Consider the following 18796-nt stretch of genomic DNA (forward strand, 5'->3'; position numbering starts at 1 on the left):
GTTTGCATTTATGACATTTATGACATTCACATCATACATTATCTACCTTCCTTTTTTTTTTTTTCTTTAGCAACTGGGGTGTTTTTCAAGAGTGTTTTGAAGTGTGATTTTTTTTTTTTCAAAAACCTTGTCCCGTCACCTGTTTGTCAGTGACATTTAAAGTGTGGGGGGTTTTTTTGTTGGTTTTTTTTTTATTAGAAGGTATGTGAAGTATTCCCTGCTTTGGTGGACATAAAATGTATGTATTTTAGCATATGTCCTAAGGAAATTATTGTAGTACTACTGTCTTCACTCATCTGCCCAGCTAGCCTTTTACCCTCATCCTCCTTACCAAATAGGCCTTCAACTTTTTTTAGCATATTTAGCATTGCCAATTTTGATGGATTGATGGATGGAAGTTTCAAATATAAATAATCTGCTTTAGGTTTTGCCAAAATGTCTGTGTGGATAGAATAGATTTATCCTATCATTGTTTTCACCTGCACAGTATGAGCTTAGTATGAAACATGATATTTCAAAACAGATGCCATAGGGATGCAGTTGGAGCTTTTTTCTATGAGGCACTAGAGAATCGATTGTTTTATGAAATATTGTTGAGTTTGGTTTCAGTAACATTTTGTGCATTTAAAAAAAATTATGTAATTTGGGACAACCTGAATTTCACCCATGTCAAACCAGCTTCAGAAGTTTAGTTTGATTCAGTTGGAGGTATCACTCCAATATATGAAGGTATAAAAAAATTGTGTGGGATAGATGAGCACATCAGGTTAAAGGAAGGTGAAAGGCCAGCATCTTAACATCTTATGAAACCAGTTGCTTTTGTGTGACAGGTGATACCAAGAGTCAGGCTTTCTGCTGAAATCTGTATTTGTATCCTGTGGTGGTCATCTGTTAGGAACTCAGGTGAATAAGGAAATTATATATGTTTGTATTTGATACCTTTCATGTATGTTGTGGGTTTTTTTACAAATTAAGAATAGTAGTGAAAACTGGATTACCAGAAGTGTGTAAAAAGACTTTTCGACGTTGTTTAAATGAAGCTTTTTTGAGAAATATGTTTATAATTTTTATCCCTCCTATTCCAAGTTGTATTTGAGGAGAGTTTTGAAGGGTTAGCTGCGTGTTCGAATTTCAACATGAGAGCATTTTGATTTAGTCCCAGTATTGTAACAGCCCGTATTTAAAGAGTTAATTTCCAGGTGAACTCTGTACCATTCGGACACTGCAGAGCAGGGGTTTTTTTAGGCAGGAGGAATGAGATTCCCGTGCCGTGTTCTCAGTAATGAATCTCAAGTTACGTGCAAGTCGGGATTTTTCTGTGTTCTTGGAAGTGTTGGCTGAGGCAAAGAAATCTTGGTAACGTTAAGATGCCTGGAGGATTTGTAACCGGGTACACCCCTCCTTGGCCAGGACGATAGTTTCTTCTGATGATGCAAGCTCCAACTCAGGTCATTAACTTCCTTGCAGACACCGCCGTGCCACTGAGAGAAGAGGCGGCGAGCGCGGCGGCTGCGATGGGGAACGCGCAGAGAAAGTTTCATAGCAAAGGAGGGGGCAGTAAGGCGGAAGACAGAGAGACACAAAAGCAGAAGGAATCCTCCGAGAGCCGATTAGAAAAAGGCACGCCAGAGAAGCAAGCGCAAAAGCATTTGTCAGACCATGAGGATGAAGTGAACGGGTACATACAGAGTGACCGAAAGAGCGAAAGCCCCGAAGTGGGGATCCGCGGATCGCCGGGAGCAGGGGCTCAGCCGGGTGATGCTGCCGCCGCCGCTGCTGCTGCTGGTTGTGGTCCTTGTGGTGGTTCTACTTCACTTCCTCCGACTGCAGCAAAACTCAAAAGTGAAGGAAACGAGTTATTTAAGAATGGACAGTTTGGAGAAGCTGCGCTGAAATACTCAGAAGCAATTGAGTATGTCACCGGTCGAGGTGAGTGCAACACCTTGTACTTAAATCTAGGATTGTTTTTAGATTTAGGTTACTTAAAAGGAGCTCAAATGACCTAACCTAGCCTATTCCTGGATTTTTCGCAGGAGTATCTGTGCAGTAAATTCTTTGTCATCATTAGAGCATCACGTACTTGTTACAAAATACAGGAAGCTGCATGAAATAGTATTTTCATTTCCTCAGGGTAGACCTGTTTGCTTTTATTTACGTGTTTGAATAATTGCATATTCTGGGTGAAATGATAAAGGAAAGCTCCTTGCAGCTTTGCATTGTCAGCAAACTGCATCACTGCAGTGCAGCTTACAGTATGGAAGTCTAATTCTTGAGTGCCATTTCAGTAATGGTCTTTGATTTTAACTGTAACTTTTTCTAGGAGAACAAAGTCCAGAGGATTTAAGTATCTTGTACTCAAACAGAGCAGCGTGTTACCTTAAAGAAGGCAACTGCAGTGACTGCATTCAGGATTGTAACAGGTAAGTTGCAACCACCCATGTAGGGCAACAACATTCCTTGATGATGATTCAACACTTTAACTGATATATATTGTTATTGCAGTTTGACTTAGAGCAGTCTTAAGCAAAGTCTGATTCCATGACTAAATTATAGGTATCTTTGTCAGTTATGTAAACAATTATATAGAACTAGGGAAGAAGTAGCTTCTAACTTACTGTCTTACTGTGAGGGCAATTGTTGGGCTTGTGTACATGGAAATGCATAGCAGGATTAAAATTTTTAATACAAAAGCTGGTGTACTTCAGTGATGCTCTGTAGTAATTTACATTTAAAAACTTTGTTAAGCCAGATGTTTATTGCTGTGTTGTAAATTGCTTTCAATAATATATATGGTGTATATGTGTTTGTTCTCTATGTTTGGTTTGTTTTTTTGTTTTTTAAATGTATACTTGGCATAGCTATAAACAGTAATTACAGCTGTTCACAAATTGAGCTAAAATCCTTTGTGCTTATTGTGGCTTTTAAGGATACAGGAGTCAGAGAGAATCAGACATGTTCAATGGCTTGCAAACACTGCCTTCCTCTGAATTATTACTGTATTTATAAGTGTCTTTTTAATATTTTTGTAGATGGAATTAGTAAGACTGAGGCTTAATGTGCAGAAAAGGATCCCAAGACAGTTAAAATTTTACTAATTAAGCAGATGGGTTTTTTACAGCACAACCCAACTCTTCAAAACCAAACCAAAACCCTAATAATGAAATATGCATGTATTGTATATTAGTTAATAAAGGTATTAATTAATATTTGACTTACTGTATATTATTTATCTAACAGAAAAATTTTCAGAAAATATAACCTGAAAAAATTGACTTGTTAACAATATTTTGTCAAAAAAGATGTAGGACTGTAAGCAGCTGGCTGATAAAAAAAATGGCACACTTAATGGCCATCACATTTTCCTGTAAATGAGTTTGCACTATGTAGGACTTTAACAGTAAAGGTTTGGGGTTTTGTATTCTTAACAATTAGAAGCTTATTTTCTTATTGCTTAATGAAGTGTCCTTAATGTTGTGGGTATTTTCTGGATTGGAGGACCCATGATGCTTAGTGAACACAACAGAGGTAGAAATAATTTAGAGACTGGGAAGCACAACTGCAAACACACATGAATGAGGCAGATCTTACATAGGCAACACAATGTGAAGGATGCTCTGCAAATTGGTTAATTGATTTTGAAGTAAAAGAGGTTGTGGTGCTTATATTAGTGATATAAAAATAAGTATCAAACATTTATATTTTATTAAGGTCTGGCTATTTAGGGCTTGGAAGTGTATTGGAACCCCCCTGTTTGTCTCAAGACTCTGATCAGGAGTGCCTTTCATTCTTGTTACAGAAAGTGAAATAGGGCTCTTATGCACTTATGTTATTTTATTTAGTTCTGAGGTATGGTTTGGTTCCTGTCTGTGTTATGTTTGCATTCTACCCTGGAAATGGAGTTTTCCATTTGCACCGATGCTATTTGTCAAACAGCATTGACTTTCTATGAGTTTATATAGGGTTGGGTTTTTTTTCATTCTTGATATAGGAACCCAAAATGGCATTATTACTCTTCTAAGTTACAGAATGTTGAGCATTTTTGCAGGGATTTTTAAGGTCTCTGATGTTGTGTGCTGTTGTATTTTTCAGATACGTTCAGCAACATAAAAATGGAATGTTGGAAATATTTATGAAATTGAAATTGGAAATGTTTACTCTAGAAATCACTGTTTCTTTAGCTATATGAGGAGTAACAGTGCAAAGCCAATTTTACAGCAAGGAAGGCCTGTACTCCCAGCCAGTGAGTTGGGGGAAATGATTTTCCCCCTGTAGTCAGCAATGGATAGACAGCATCTATGATGACTGTGTTAGGTTTTGGCTTCCCTAGTACAGGAAAGATCAACTGGAGTGAGATCAGTGAAGTGTCACTGAGGTGGTTGTGAACTCTGGAGCTCTTGCCTGAAGAGGAGAGGCCAAGAGAGCTGGTTTTGTTCAGCTTAGAGAAGAATGGGTTCCCAGGGTCCTAACAGCAGCCTGCCAGTAGCTATGAGGAGGTTGTGCATAGGATAGGTTGTGGCTCTTTCTGGCACTGCATTGTGGGAGGACAGGAGACAACAATAAAAATTGAACCAAACAGAGCTTGGACTGTGTGTTTTAGGAAAAACCTTTACCCCATGAACAGTGCGGGACATCGCCACAGGTTTCACAGAGATGCTGTGCAGCAAAAAAAATAGGTGTCACTCATGTCATACTACATACTTCTTTTAATGTGCATACTTCCATCTAAGGAAGAATATTTGAAAGTCACGAAGGCAAAATCCCCATAGATCTAGGCATCATTAAGTAAAATAGCTTTGCACTTAAACAGCTGGCATTACGTTAATATTTTCTTGGTGATCAAAGTAGTTTTCCAGGTGGAAGACAGGGATTTGAGTAAATTGTAGTAAAAGCATTAACAATTTCATAACTGCATGCCATTCAGGGTATTAATATAAGCCACTTAGTCCCCTTTTCATTGGTTATGTTACTGTAAGGCCCAGCTGAAATCACAGAGTCATTATGTATAGTTGTATATATCATAAAGTAGTTTTAATGATAATATTTCAGTGACTGTTTCAAATCTGCATTTCTCTTTTGTTTACTCCAGAGCTCTGGAGCTTCAGCCGTTTGCCCTTAAGCCTCTTCTACGGCGAGCAATGGCAAATGAGTCCCTGGAGCAGTACAGGCAGGCATACATTGATTACAAAACAGTCCTACAAATAGACAGCAGCATCCAGGCAGCAAACGACAGTGCTAACAGGTAAATCCACTTCCAAATTTTCTATCTGTATTGGTCCAACTAGAAAAAAAGCTCACTTTTGTTTGGTTTGTGTACTTCCTCTGTCGTGTATTCTTCAGAGGCAGGGGTTGTCACAGCAAAGTGTGTTATGTATGACTAGAAGACTGGTGGGTTTATTTAGTTGTTTTCCCTTAGCTTCACAGTTTTCCTCTGCCAGCACTATGTCACTTTCTGTTTTAAAAATGTAGTACTTTAATGGCTTTCTTTACTGGTCCTTCAGCTTGCTTGCTTTCCTAAGTTGTATTTGATACCATGCAAAGTAATATTTCAAGGTTCGTACCTTTTGTCTGACATTTCTATTTCTTTTTTTTATTATCAGTCTTCTGTGGCAATTGGGAAATTCATGTTCAGTGTGAATCCTTCAGTATGCTGCAGTTCTGTAAACACTGAAGTAGCTTGATACAGCATTTGGCTGCAAAGCTTAGAGGTGTAAAAAATATAATTTAATATTATTTTAACTTTAGTGTTAATACCTAAACATTAATTTTTGCTACCAAGAGAGATGTCTCAATTTCTATATAATTTAATAGTGTAAAATCAGTGCATACACACTAATGTAATGATGTTCTTATTAACATGTAGTTAGTGCTGAAGTGTGAGAATTACAGGAATATTTATTTCCTTTTCTTTCCTGTTCCTTTTTTAGTGGGCAAAGAAATTATTTATGAAAGCAGAACAGCTATTACTCATTGAGCAACTTTTAACAGTGGAATCTAATACCTCTTTTCTTTTTAAGACAAGGCCATGTACACTTATAGTATTACTTCATTTAGGAGTCCATAATATCTTTAAATTCTGCTTATTTAACCAGGGGTGGCCAAAGGAGATTATGACACCTTATCATCCCCTCTTAGAAGTGTTTTTGTTTTTACTAACAAATTGTTAGTGATCTCCCTTATCCATGCTGACAGTAGTGCACTTGTGTTGGTGAGGTAACTGCTTGACCTGGTACCTGTGTGATGATTAAAGTTATTTTTTAAATCTTCTTGGCTTATTTTATCTGCAAATTATCTTTTCATATTCCTCCTTGTCTTGTAACTTGCTTGGTAATAAGCTTGTTTCCTTTTTTTTCCTTAACACTCTTCCTTTTCTCCTCTCTAGGCCTTCCTTATGTTTTTAGCTTCACTGCTCATTACTCTTTCCTCCCTGGCAACCCATCACCTTATTTCAGCTGCTTCTTCCTTCTTCTCTTCTGCTGGTAATTCATTTTTGCTTGCAAATTCTTAGTTTCTAAAGCAAAGACCTCCTGCGCAATTGAAATTTTACTAGAATTTGTTTTGTAATATTTATAATTTATTAATTAAACTGAAATTATTCACCAAAGTCATAATTTGATTTCCAAAGTAACAGAGCTTTCTTAAAAATTAATTTTAACAAATTATGATAGTTAGTTAGTCTACTGCCTTCTAACTTAACCCCCAACATGTAGTTTAATTTTTTGTCTGTTACAAATGCTCTGCTTTTAGTGGAGAATTTCTTTGTTTTTAAGTTCTTGGGGGAAATTGTATGGTGATGCAGTAGAAAACTGACAGGAAGAACTCATCAACGCACTTGTGTCTGAGGATGGTTTTGGTAAATCATGTTAAGGTTTTTCTTTCTGTACTTACCTGTATAAAGCAGGCTTTATAAAAATCTTAGAATCAAATGGCTGTTCAGTCTGATATTTCCAATAATCTTCACATAAAATAAGTAGATTTTTTAATATGAAGCCTCTATCTGATAATAGAGAGCCTTTATTTCCTTTTGATTGCAAAATGATCAAGAAATTAAAAACGTAAGTACATATTTTTATGAGAAGCCAACTGAAAACAAGTATGAACAATTATTTGAGTGTTTATCATGTTGATTAGGTGATGTTCAATTGTGTCTTTAGTGGTTATGCTGAGGTGATTTTTAGATAAATTGAAAGACACTTTCTTTTAACAGTGTGTGCCAAGTCACAGGAAAATGCATTTCCAGCATGCTTTTAACTAGTGGCATTTTCCTAGCTTTGTGAATATCCATGAATTTCCTCCTTTGAGTATTTGAATTTCCTCCTTTGAGTATTTGAATTTCCTCCTTTGAGTATTTGAATTTCCTCTTGAGTGTTTTGTTACTTGCTTTTCACTGTTAGAAACAATACAGAAACTCTGATGTGGAGCAGTATCTTTATGCATTCCCATTTACTGAATTGAATCTTCATTCCAGTTGTCTCAGCTCCTTCACTATCAGTTAGCAAATTGTCTTTGGTAGCTTGGGAGTTTTTATTACAAAGTCCCATGTGAGTATTTTACTGTACAAATAAATTTGTGATAAACTAGAAAACTGCAAGATGCTTGGGTCAGATATTTGGGTGCTGGTGCTGGGGAATCAATGTCTTTCTCCCAGCTTTTTCATGAGATAGGTGTGCTTTTTAAGCTAACCCCAGCTTTAAGGTACGTGGTTTTGCAAATGACTGTTCTTAGATAATTATATTACAAGAAGTTTATCTATCATCAAAGACTGCAGGGTCCTTTCTGTTGATATCTATGAATTAGATAATTTTTTGTGTAAATTCTTAAGCCCATTATGCCAAATGGAGAAAAACTAAACAGCAGGTCAAAGGGACCCTGGTTTACTGTAGATTATTGTTGCTTTCTATGGAAAATACCTAGACATAATTAATTGCCTTTTTAATATGAAGTGCAAAGTTTTGTCCTCTATTAAAATAAACTGAATAAATCTTAGGGCTGTTTAATTTATGGTGGTGTGCCACACTTTCCTTAACAGTTGAATTCTGACTATTAAAAACCCTACAGTTTATTAAAATTAGAGCAAACCAGAACCTGGACAAGCTGCTTTGTTGTTATGTTCTATAAGATACCTCTTAGTAATGATACAGGTAGAGCAGAGCCTCTGGGAGGGCATGTGCAGTTACCACACAGAAAAATACTTATCCTGTTCACTTAGGACAAGTGAACAACAACTTAGAATGAAACAACTAGGTAATTCTGTGAAATGGGATATTCTTTGTATGAAGAAGCTTACATTCAATTAAAAAATATATGAAATCGCATATTTCATGGAGCATTATGAAATATATAAAACCACGTTTCATAGCTCTTCGAACTTCCTTTTTAATCTGTACTGTTCTTAAAAATATTTTGATCTGTTTTACAATGAGGAGGATTTGGACAGGTGCTGCTGCTTCTCTTGTTTTTTCTTTCAGATCTTAATGGGAAAATAATTTGGTCCTCAGTACTCTGCCATAGCATTATACTGAGGCTTTTTTTAATATAAATGTTACTAAAGTATTTTTTAAAACACAAAACAAAGCAAGAAGATTCAATTGGGTAATTTGTACTCATTCTATCTCATTCTTCATGTCGCATTCAGGGCTCTTTCTATTTTTTTAATGTGTATTCATGTAGCATGTTTCTTACACCTGTGTTAGATGGAAGTGCACCTGATATACAAATTTCAAATTTATTTGCTATAGTATCAACATGACTTGCTTTTTACTCAATGTAGAGTTTTCCTTTGTTAAAATAGACATTAGATTTATTATTAGATTTATTAGATACTTAAGCTCATTTTGAGATTAGATGTTTATCTTGCTATTATTCTCATTATTGCTTAATTTATTTTTATTTCTTTTGAAAAACACTACCAAAATTGTAATGCAACTATGAAGTCTTCTATGGCTTTTTGAATTATGTTTTCTTAGGTCTTTCTCCAAAATCTATTACAGCAATGGGAAACTACCACTTGAATGGATTTTGGATTAAACCTCTCATATATTGAAATAGTTGACAGCCTTATGTATTTATGTTGGTTTAAGAAAGACTAAACAGGTTTTATATATTTTCCTTGCATTTTTAATGGGGATAAAGAATGACCAGTTGACATATTTGTGACTTGTATTTAGTGCAACTTAGGTACCTACTTTGTGACCTGCATTGGTTATTTAGAGAATTGTTGTGTAAGAGGTTTCATCTGACATTGGCAAGTTTAGGTACCACACTTTGTCTGAGGTTCCTGTAATCTAAACTTGTTATAAAAACACCAATGAACAGCTGAGAAGAGTAAACAAAATAAATACATCAAGTTCTTTTCTATTTCATTACTGAATGCAATAGGCAGTATTTAGAGCTTAGTTGCAAAATCAGTCATTTGCTTAAATATTTACAGGTGACACAAGTCAGTTTCTTGTCTTCTAAACACTAGCATAAATACTCTAAAAAAGTGGAAGAAGTCTAGTTCTTAAATGAATGCAATACTTGTTGACTTCTGTGACAATGTTTTTTAAAAATAATCTTAAAGATGATTGTCCAGTTTTTTTAAAAACTGGAGCCATTATTTCATTTGGATGCAAGTTAATAAAGCATGAGTTAAATATATGAAAAGTCATGTTTGTGAGACTTTTCTCTTTCAGAATAACAAAGACTTTAATAGATCAGGATGGTCCCAGTTGGAGGGAGAAACTGCCACCAATTCCAGCTGTCCCAGTAGCTGCTCAGCTACACATCTGGGATGGAGGAGACACTACTTCAGAAAATAAGCCAGGAAGTACTGCAGATACCAACAGAGAAGAACAGTTACAGATGAATCGTATGTATAGCTAATGCAAGTATATATACCAACCAGAAAATAATGTTAATTGAGAAATGGAATATCATTTAATAATGTCAAAGAAAGCCAAATTAGATGATGATCTTTTATGTGATTTGGTTTAATGTACTTCATGGAACCACATCTACAATATTTAAGGCAATTAATGTAGTTTGCAGTGTGTATGGGTCAGGATATGAACTTATGTATGAGTTTATGGGTTTGGGTTAAAGGGAAAACAGGGGCAGTGACATGAGAGGAGTCTGCTAGAAGCAACCTGACCAGGATGACCAAGCAGAATGGGCCCTCTGCAGGCCCATAGGAGCATGTTCCCATTCATGGGTTGTGGTCCTCACGGGGGAATTCCAAGCCCTCACGTCTGCTGGAGGGACAACAGAGCAAGGCAGCATAAATCCAGGAAATTCCTAGAATGTATTGATGAGAACTTCCTTCTCCAAGTGATAGAGGACTCAACTAGAAAAGGTGCTATGCTCGACCTAGTTCTCACTAAAAGGATGGGCTTGTTTGTGGACATTGAAGCTTAAGAGCAGTCTTGGCTGCAGGGACCATGAAGTTATGGAATACAGGATCCTCAAGGCAACAAGAAGGTTGTGCAGCAGGATCACTCCCCTAGACTTCAGGAGGGCATACTTTGACCTCTTCAGGGATCTTCTTGGTATGGTATCACGGGCTAAAATCCTAGATGGGAGAGGAGCCCAAGAGGGCTGGTCAGAATTTAAGTATCACCTCTTCCGAGCCCAGGACCATACATCCCAAGAAAAAAGAAGGCAGGCAAGAATGCCAGGAAACGTGCGTGAACAAGGAGCTCCTGGACACACTTAGATGTATAAAGAAAGTCTACAGAAGGTGGAAGCAAGGGCAGGTAGTCTGGGAGTAATACAAAGAAGCTGTCCAAGAAGCCAAGGATCAGGTTAGGAAAGCTAAACCCCTGGTAGAATTAAACTTGGCCAGGACCTTGTTAAATTAAACCTTGTTGCCAAGGTCAACAAGAAGTGTTTCTACAGGTACATCAGTGATAAGAGGCAGACTAGGGAAAATGTGGGCCCTCTCTAGAAGAAAACAGGAGACCTGGTCATGCGGAATACGGAGAAGGCCAAGGTACTCAATGACTTTCTGCCTCAGTCTTCACCACCAAAAGCTCTGGCCACACCACCCAAGTTGCAGAAGTTAAAGATAGGGACTGGGAGAAGGGAGATCCACCCACTGTAGAAGAGAAGAGAAGAGAATGGATTGAAAACAGCCTTGAGGAGAAGGACTTGGCACTAAAGTCGTTGATAAAGCACTAAAGTTGGTTGATAAAAAGCTCAATATGAGCCAGCAATGTGCACTTGCAGCCCAGAAAGCCAACCATATCCTGGGCTGCACCAAAAGAAGTGTGGCCAGCAGGTTGAAAGAGGTGATTCTCCCACTCTGCTCTTGTGAGACTCCATCTGGAGCACTGTGTCCAGTTCTGGAGCTTCCAACACAAGAAAGGCATGGAGCTGTTAGGACAAGTGTAGAGGAGGGCCACAAAAGATGATCAGGGGGCTGGATCACTCCTGTAAGGACAAGGCTGAGAGCTGGGGTTGTTCAGCCTGGAGAAGAGAAGGCTCTGGGGAGACCTTGTAGTAGCCTTCCAGTATGTGAAGGGGCCTACAGGAATGCTGGCTTTTAGTGATAGGACAAGAGGGAGTGGTTTTGAACTTGAAGAGGGTAGGTTTAGGTTAGACATTAGGAAGAAATTTTTCAGTGTGAGGGTGGTGAGAACAGGTTGCCTGGGGAAGTTGTGGGTACCCCCTTCCTTGGAGTGTTCAAGATCAGGTTGGATTGGGTTTTGAGCAGCCTGCTCTAGTGGGAGGTGTCCCTGACCATGCATGGGGGATTGGAACTATATGGTCTTTAATGTCCCTTCTAACCAAAACCATTCTGTGATTCTATGATTTGATATAATTTCTGAAGTCACATAAAATCAAGTATAGCAGAAATAGTATCAGCTGTATATTGAGTACTACCACAACTTTCCCTGACATCACACTACAGTTATAACTGAGTTTTCCCAAAAAATCCTCATGACCTGAACAAGTGAACACCCAGCCTCAGTAACATAATCAGATGCATCATTTATATGTGTCATTTAATTGTGCTTGAAAGCATTGCTCAACTCTTCAGAATAGAAAGGCCTCTGATGGCCAGTGGATGTACAAATGGGTTACAGAACACTGTTAGAGGGGTTTTTATTTATTTATTTTTTACAATGGGTTGTGACTTTGACAGTAGCCATTTAGTAGTCACCTTTTAAAGATGCTTGTGTTGGACCTGTTTACATGTAAGTGCTGGGTGCCTAACTGCTTTAGGACACATTTTTTCCTCCTCCTTTTTTTTCCCTTTCATAGTTGTTTCTGTAGTTCTCCTCCAGTAAACCAGGTGAAGGAACCTTTCTGGTTCAGCTTTTATTGACGTTAAACACTCTTTTTTTCCAAGGAAGGCCTTAACTATGTTAACTGTATAATTTTTTTACTCTTACTTGACTGATAACTGGTTTCCCTTTGAGTTTATTTAAAAAAGAAAAGTAGTGCTGAAGACAATCTGGCTGGGTAAATATGTAACAGTGACAGGGTTAGCTGTCCATAATGAATTACTGCAGTAGTCAATATCCTCATATAACCAGCACCCTTGGGCACTTGCCACCTGAGGGGTGACTGAGGAGGCAGAGCAGGGGATGGGAGCAGGGAAGTGCTGAGCACAGGTACTTCAGGTTCAGTGGCTTTAAAAGTGGTATTTCAGATAGCATTGAATCTGTCTGTACCTGATGTAAAAAAAGAAGACAGTTTTCAAATACATGCATGTATAAGCACTGGACATTATTTCTCAAGCATAAAGCATGGTCTAGAAACTTGTAATAGTATGGTTTATATATGACTTGAATAATACTGCACACTTAACTGTAGTAGCACTGCAGAGAATTGCTTTTCATTTAAGAAACATGAGGCATGTTGATGTTTAAGATCAATTTAATTAATAAATTCATTGCACTTGTCAGTCCATGTCATTACTGATTCATCACTCTTAGGGACTGGGCAGCTATTGTGTTTAACTTGTCCTTTTTAAATTAAGTAGAAAAATGGTATTTTCACAACTGTTGCTAATAAATATAAATGCTTAGCTTGAAAAGTGCTTTTTGTTGTACTGATTATACTCCAGGCTTTTTCTGTTAAGGAATACAACTTGTGGAATTTTTCTTTCAATGTACAGCCAACCTATTAAATCTAAACCTTTTAAGTACTAAATTCAGATCTTTGTAACCTTGTTAAGAGAGAATTTGAAGATCATCATAATAAAAACTACACAGATTAAGTGGCTCCTGAGAACACCCGTGATCATGTTTAGCCTGTTAAGAAGCTTAGGAAACTGTCTGGCACTGTCTTCATGAAGTGTGATCTGTGGCACATGTCTCAACTTCAGATCAAGTGTGCTGTGGTTAGGCTTTGTTTTTAGAAATATTCAATTCAGGCTGTGTAACTATTTTCTTCACAGAAGTGACATTAAGGCAGATGTTAAGGCTGTTGTTGCCTTCACAAATGTGTACTAAATCAGTGGGATGAAATGGTAGTAGCTGGTGTCACAAGTGAATTAGTAATAAACTTCAGGTAATAGCTAAGCATTGCTGTTGGCTGGCACTGTTTTCAGCAATTGTCTGTTTGTCTTCACTTACAGTTTAGTTGTGTTTCATGCATGACTTTGTTCTGTTTTCACATCCTTACTTAGCTTTTACCTCAAGTCCACACAGGAGGCTGCCATGTTGTTATAAAAGAACTCACTGAGTTAAATGTTGGTTAAAACTGTCTTGTTATATGCAGTGTTTAAAACCTGAAGCTTGTCAGGGGCTCATGTTCTTTAGCAAGGTATGAAAAGTAGATTTTCCCATTATAATTTATTTAGAGCTATTTTACTAATAACTGTTCACTGTCCAAAGAGATGTGAAACTATAGTCAGGATTGATTTTTCCACTGCAAACACAGCTAAAAATTGTGGTCTAACTCAGGAGCATGTGCAACAAATGATGTGGAGTTCAGAAGGAAAGACAATTAGGGAAGCACGCAGTGTTAAAAAGTATAGTTAGGTGTTTTCAGGTTCCACAAAGCATCTTTTATTAGCAGAATATTACTGATGTGTCACTAACCTCTACTGATGTGACTGTCATTGTCAGTTTAGCATAGTAAGTGTGATAGGTAGTTGCTTGCAGAAGGAATGTTAGATCAAATTATGGCCACATTGATGGGATGGTGGATCTAGGTGGCCTTTAGTCCTGCTGGTTAAATCTCCACTGTTGCCAATAAAAGAGGTGTCTCAGGGGGGGTACATGGTCCCTCTCAACCACTCAGAAGGAGCAGACAGAAGGAAGCCAAAGTGTAGCGTGAGCAGTTGCATTCCCTTATTCTCAGCAAAATAGTTATTCTGGTGCATGGGGAAGAATGAGATATGGTGGTTTATGTCTGCCTTAGAGCAGCTGGGAGATCTGGGGCAGAAATTGCAATGTACAGACTGATAAAGTTGCTCCAGTTGCCAGACATTTATTCTTAGTCTGTGTAGGTTACTCAGCTACCCGTAATGAACTGACTTTCTTATGTAACACTGTGATCCTTTTGTAATGCAGGTGAGGAAGCTGAGGAGAAGTTCAAGACATTAAAAAGTGAAGGGAATGATTTTGTAAAAATGGGTAAATACGAAGAAGCTGTAAATAAATACAGTGAATGCCTGAAGTTAAATACCGAGGAATGTACGGTCTACACTAACAGGTAAAGATCCAAAGCCTAACCCTGCTTTGTCGGATAGCAGTAATTATATTTCCTCATCGAGTTTTTGCATCCCTTCAGTCACTTGTAAAAAAAGGAGGGGGGGAGTTTCCCTACTTGATGAGAGTTTCTCATAACAAAATTGATTTTTTTGTTCAACTGTATTATTTTCCCAAGGGGAGCAAATATTAGTGTCACTGATGTATATGTTAAAATCTTTATATAAAAAGAATAAGCAGTACTAGCAGTTATAATTAGCATAGCATTTTACAGCATTGTTTAAGAACACTGTTATGATTTTAATTAAAAACTAACATGCAGTGGCAGTATGTCAAATATGAAGAGTAATAGTTCAGAGAAAATCTACATTTTGAGAAAATAAAAGTAGGAACACGGTCATAAATTGGCTATGTTTTAAAGGTTGACTTAATTAATTTGTTATGCTGTAATCTTACCAGCTTTCACAAACTAGAAGGATTTGATTAGACCAGTACTCGTCTAGGAGACTTCAAAATAACAATTTGGTGGAGAAAGCATTATTGTCTGTATAATGTAGAGCACTTTTTTACTGGAATGGCTGTATAAAATCCATACTATGGCCATTACCATATTTTCATACCCTAACATAGGATCTACTTTAAAAATGCTTGCGTATTTGCCTAACTTCAAGCATTAGTTGTACTTGAATTTTGACTTTTATTGCATGAATTGGCCCTCTCTAAGTTAATCCAGTGGTGTTATTACTACTTACTGGTTTGGATGTACCTCAAAAAATACCACATAGAGACTGAATTTTTGTGAAGTATTGTAATTAACATTTATGAGTCAGATACTATTGGCACTACAGCTTTGTAGATTTTACTTACATTGCAGTGTATTCTGTTTTTCTGTGCTAGAGCTCTCTGTTACTTGAAACTGAGTAAATATGAAGAGGCTAAGCAGGACTGTGATCATGTTCTTCAGAGAGAAGGTTCTAATATTAAAGCTTTTTATAGAAGAGCACTAGCGTGCAAAGGATTACAGGTGAGGAAAAAGAACATGACAGGTATTCTTAACCACTTCTGAACTTGCTTATCCCCTTCAAAGGCAACCAGGTAGTGGTAGTTAATGGGTGTATATAAAGTATGCAGTGTGGATGGTTTCTTATTTTGTAGAGCATAAGGCATACATATAAATGTTATTGCAACATAAACTGCACGTTGGCTGGAGTCATTTGAGAAGGCACAAGGATATTGGTTTGACTAGAGATTGGTTAAGCAAGTTTCAAATCTGTTCTTATGTTCTAAAATACTTCTGGTATCCCAGTCTGCTACTACATCCTTGCTGATGACAAATGGATTCTCTCCAAGTCTTCATCTGTCCAAACTAAAATCTCAAGCTGTGTGTTTTGGCATCAGCTCATATTTGAATGTTTGCCATGTTAAGCCAGAGGTTTTATTATCCTCTCTTTCTTCCTTCTCCAGATGCATTATGAACCTTAATCAGTAATCTGCTTTTTTACAGTGTAGACAGTGTGGAGGCTCAGCCTTTTCCACCTACCTAGTGGTGTTGTCTGTGCTCTGCTCATCTTGCATACAGTTTTTTGAGTATCCTTTTGCCTGATCTTCACAAATGCAGACTTCCATTGCTCATCTCCATCCTCAGTGTGACTGCAAATCTTGTATTCTGGCACTTGAACCATGTGGCTTCTTTTTCTCATCCCTCTGAGAGTTCTCCAGTGGAGGTAATTAACCTCTACACTTCATAATTCTTTCATAGCAATCCTTACCCTACCTGTCAGCTCTTACCTGTTACTGTATTGTCAGCTTCTCACTTCTCTTGGCTTGTGATGGCAGCTGTCACCATCTACTTTGCATTAAATTTTACAGCCATCTAAAGAAGCATTTTAAGTTCTTTCTGCCTTGTTGCTCCTTATACCTGGAAGGGTTCACTCCAAGCATCCATCATATTCCAGCAGCACCCATCAAAGGAATACTTGCCTCAGACCTCCATTACCTTTACTCCCTTAAAAAAAATTACCTGAATGTGTCTCAGTTTGCAGATTACTTGGGGACAACCTGTTTGTGCTTAGCTGTACCCTGGCCTATTCTCATCCCATGTTGTAGTTCCAAATGCAAGTTGTAAAAGCCATGGGATAAACGTTGTTTGTGATAAAAATTTTCCTGTTACAATAGGTATGAAACTTGGGAAAATTTCAAATTTAATTTCAAAAATTAAGTTAATTTCCATTTAATTTCAAAGGTGAGAGGTCTTTATTTTGTGTCAAATCTTTTCTGTAATTGTGCCAAGCTGCCTGGTACTAGTCATCCAAAGCCCATGTTGTTGAAGTTGATAAAAATATATATATATATATATATATATAAATATGAGCAGTTACAAAGTGAGTCTACCAGTCAAAAAAGGGAATTAGAAACTAAGGAAGAATGTCAAGAATTGGAAATATAACTTTTAGGTTTTTTAAATCCTAGGGAAAAAATTCTATTTTTATATTATTGAAGACATAGCCTGAAACACACTTTTGGTGGGTTCCTTCAGACCATTCTGAGCTGGGGAATCCAAAACATTCTATCGTGGTTGGATTTAATGCCTTCCTTATTGCTAATTCCAGGGATGTGAGTGATTTGTAAAACCAAAGAGAGCAACAAAAGTGATTTGAGGTTGACAAATTACTCTGTAATTAAAAATTTTTGGAGCTAAAAGCATATGGTTTGGCAAAGACCTAACTAAGCTGTGGAATTTAATCATAGAATCATAGAATTGGCTGGGTTGGAAGGGACCTCAGAGATCATCAAGTCCAACCCTTGATCCACTACTGCTGCAGTTACCAGACCATGGCACTGAGTGCCACATCCAGTCTCTTTTTAAATATCTCCAGGGACAGAGAGTCCACCACTTCCCGGGGCAGCCCATTCCAATGCTTGATCACCCTCTCAGTAAAGAAATTCTTTCTAATGTCCAACCTAAACCTCCCCTGGCACAACTTAAGACCGTGCCCTCTTGTCTTGTTGAAAGTTGTCTGGGAAAAGAGACCAACCCCCACCTGGCTACCCCCTCCTTTCAGGGAGTTGTAGAGAGTGATGAGGTCTCCCCTGAGCCTCCTCTTCTCCAGGCTGAACAGCCCCAGCTCCCTCAGCCTCTCCTCATAGGATCTGTGCTGGAGTCCCTTCACCAGCCTGGTTGCCCTCCTTTGGACCTGCTCCAGGACCTCGATATCCTTCCTGAACTGAGGGGCCCAGAACTGGACACAGGACTCAAGCTGTGGCCTCACCAGCGCTGAGTACAGGGGCAGAATCACTTCCCTGGACCTGCTGGCCACGCTGTTCCTGATCCAGGCCAGGATGCCATTGGCCTTCTTGGCCACCTGGGCACACTGCTGGCTCATGTTCAGCTTCCTGTCAATCCAGACTCCCAGGTCCCTTTCTGCCTGGCTGCTCTCAGCCACTCTGTGCCCAGCCTGGAGCTCCCCATGGGGTTGTTGTGGCCAAAGTGCAGGACCCGGCACTTGGCCTTTTTGAACCTCATCCTGTTGGAATCAGCCCAACTCTCCAGTCTGTCCGTAGTAAGAGAGGCTGGGTTTTTTCCCCAGATTTACTGAAATGTAGTTAAGGGCAGATCAGGAACAAATCATGCTTGGATGATGAATTTGAGCTATAACATAGGACATAGGACCCCAGACTGCATCTCTTAGAGCTGACCATCCAGTCTTTTTCTTTGGGCACAAGTCTTACACCATCCTTGTTGAGAAGTCTGGCAGGCTGCAATTTTAAATCCAGGAGGGTTGGTTGTTTGGTTATCCTTGTGATCACTTCCAGAAGTCTGTTCCAGAATCTCATTTCTCTGTAGTTGTAAATCTTCACATTACATTAAAAAGGTTCAGCTTCATTAGCAGCTCTTTTATGATTAAAGCAATCTGCCCCATTTCTGCAATCATTTGCTGAGGCTAAATAATTCTAGTTCTCTTACTCTTCCTTCATGATACAGGAGACTTCAGTTCACTTACAGTCTTACTGAAGTGTCTCTGCACCTTGAGTACTGGTCATCAGTACTGAACAAAATATTCTGTGTAGGGAACAGACTGTGACTTGTACACTAGAGCTTTTTATTACAGTTGAGATGCAGAGGAAATACCTCAGCTGGTACACGAGGATTTTTTTCA

General features: G+C 38.2%; 1 protein-coding gene across 2 annotated transcripts in view; it reads left to right on the forward strand.

Moving 5' to 3' along the window:
• The window catches only part of SPAG1 (sperm associated antigen 1), a 41821-nt gene that overhangs the window by 18341 nt on the left and 4684 nt on the right, over positions 1-18796 (forward strand). For both annotated transcript variants that reach the window (XM_071738054.1, XM_071738053.1), the window contains exons 11-16: positions 1468-1929; positions 2324-2420; positions 5087-5239; positions 9672-9847; positions 14502-14643; positions 15537-15663. In XM_071738054.1, coding sequence (XP_071594155.1) covers positions 1468-1929; positions 2324-2420; positions 5087-5239; positions 9672-9847; positions 14502-14643; positions 15537-15663 — 1157 coding nt within the window. The remainder of the gene's footprint in view (positions 1-1467; positions 1930-2323; positions 2421-5086; positions 5240-9671; positions 9848-14501; positions 14644-15536; positions 15664-18796) is intronic.

This window comes from Heliangelus exortis, chromosome 2 (assembly GCF_036169615.1).
Source record: "Heliangelus exortis chromosome 2, bHelExo1.hap1, whole genome shotgun sequence".
Lineage (NCBI taxonomy): Eukaryota > Metazoa > Chordata > Aves > Apodiformes > Trochilidae > Heliangelus > Heliangelus exortis.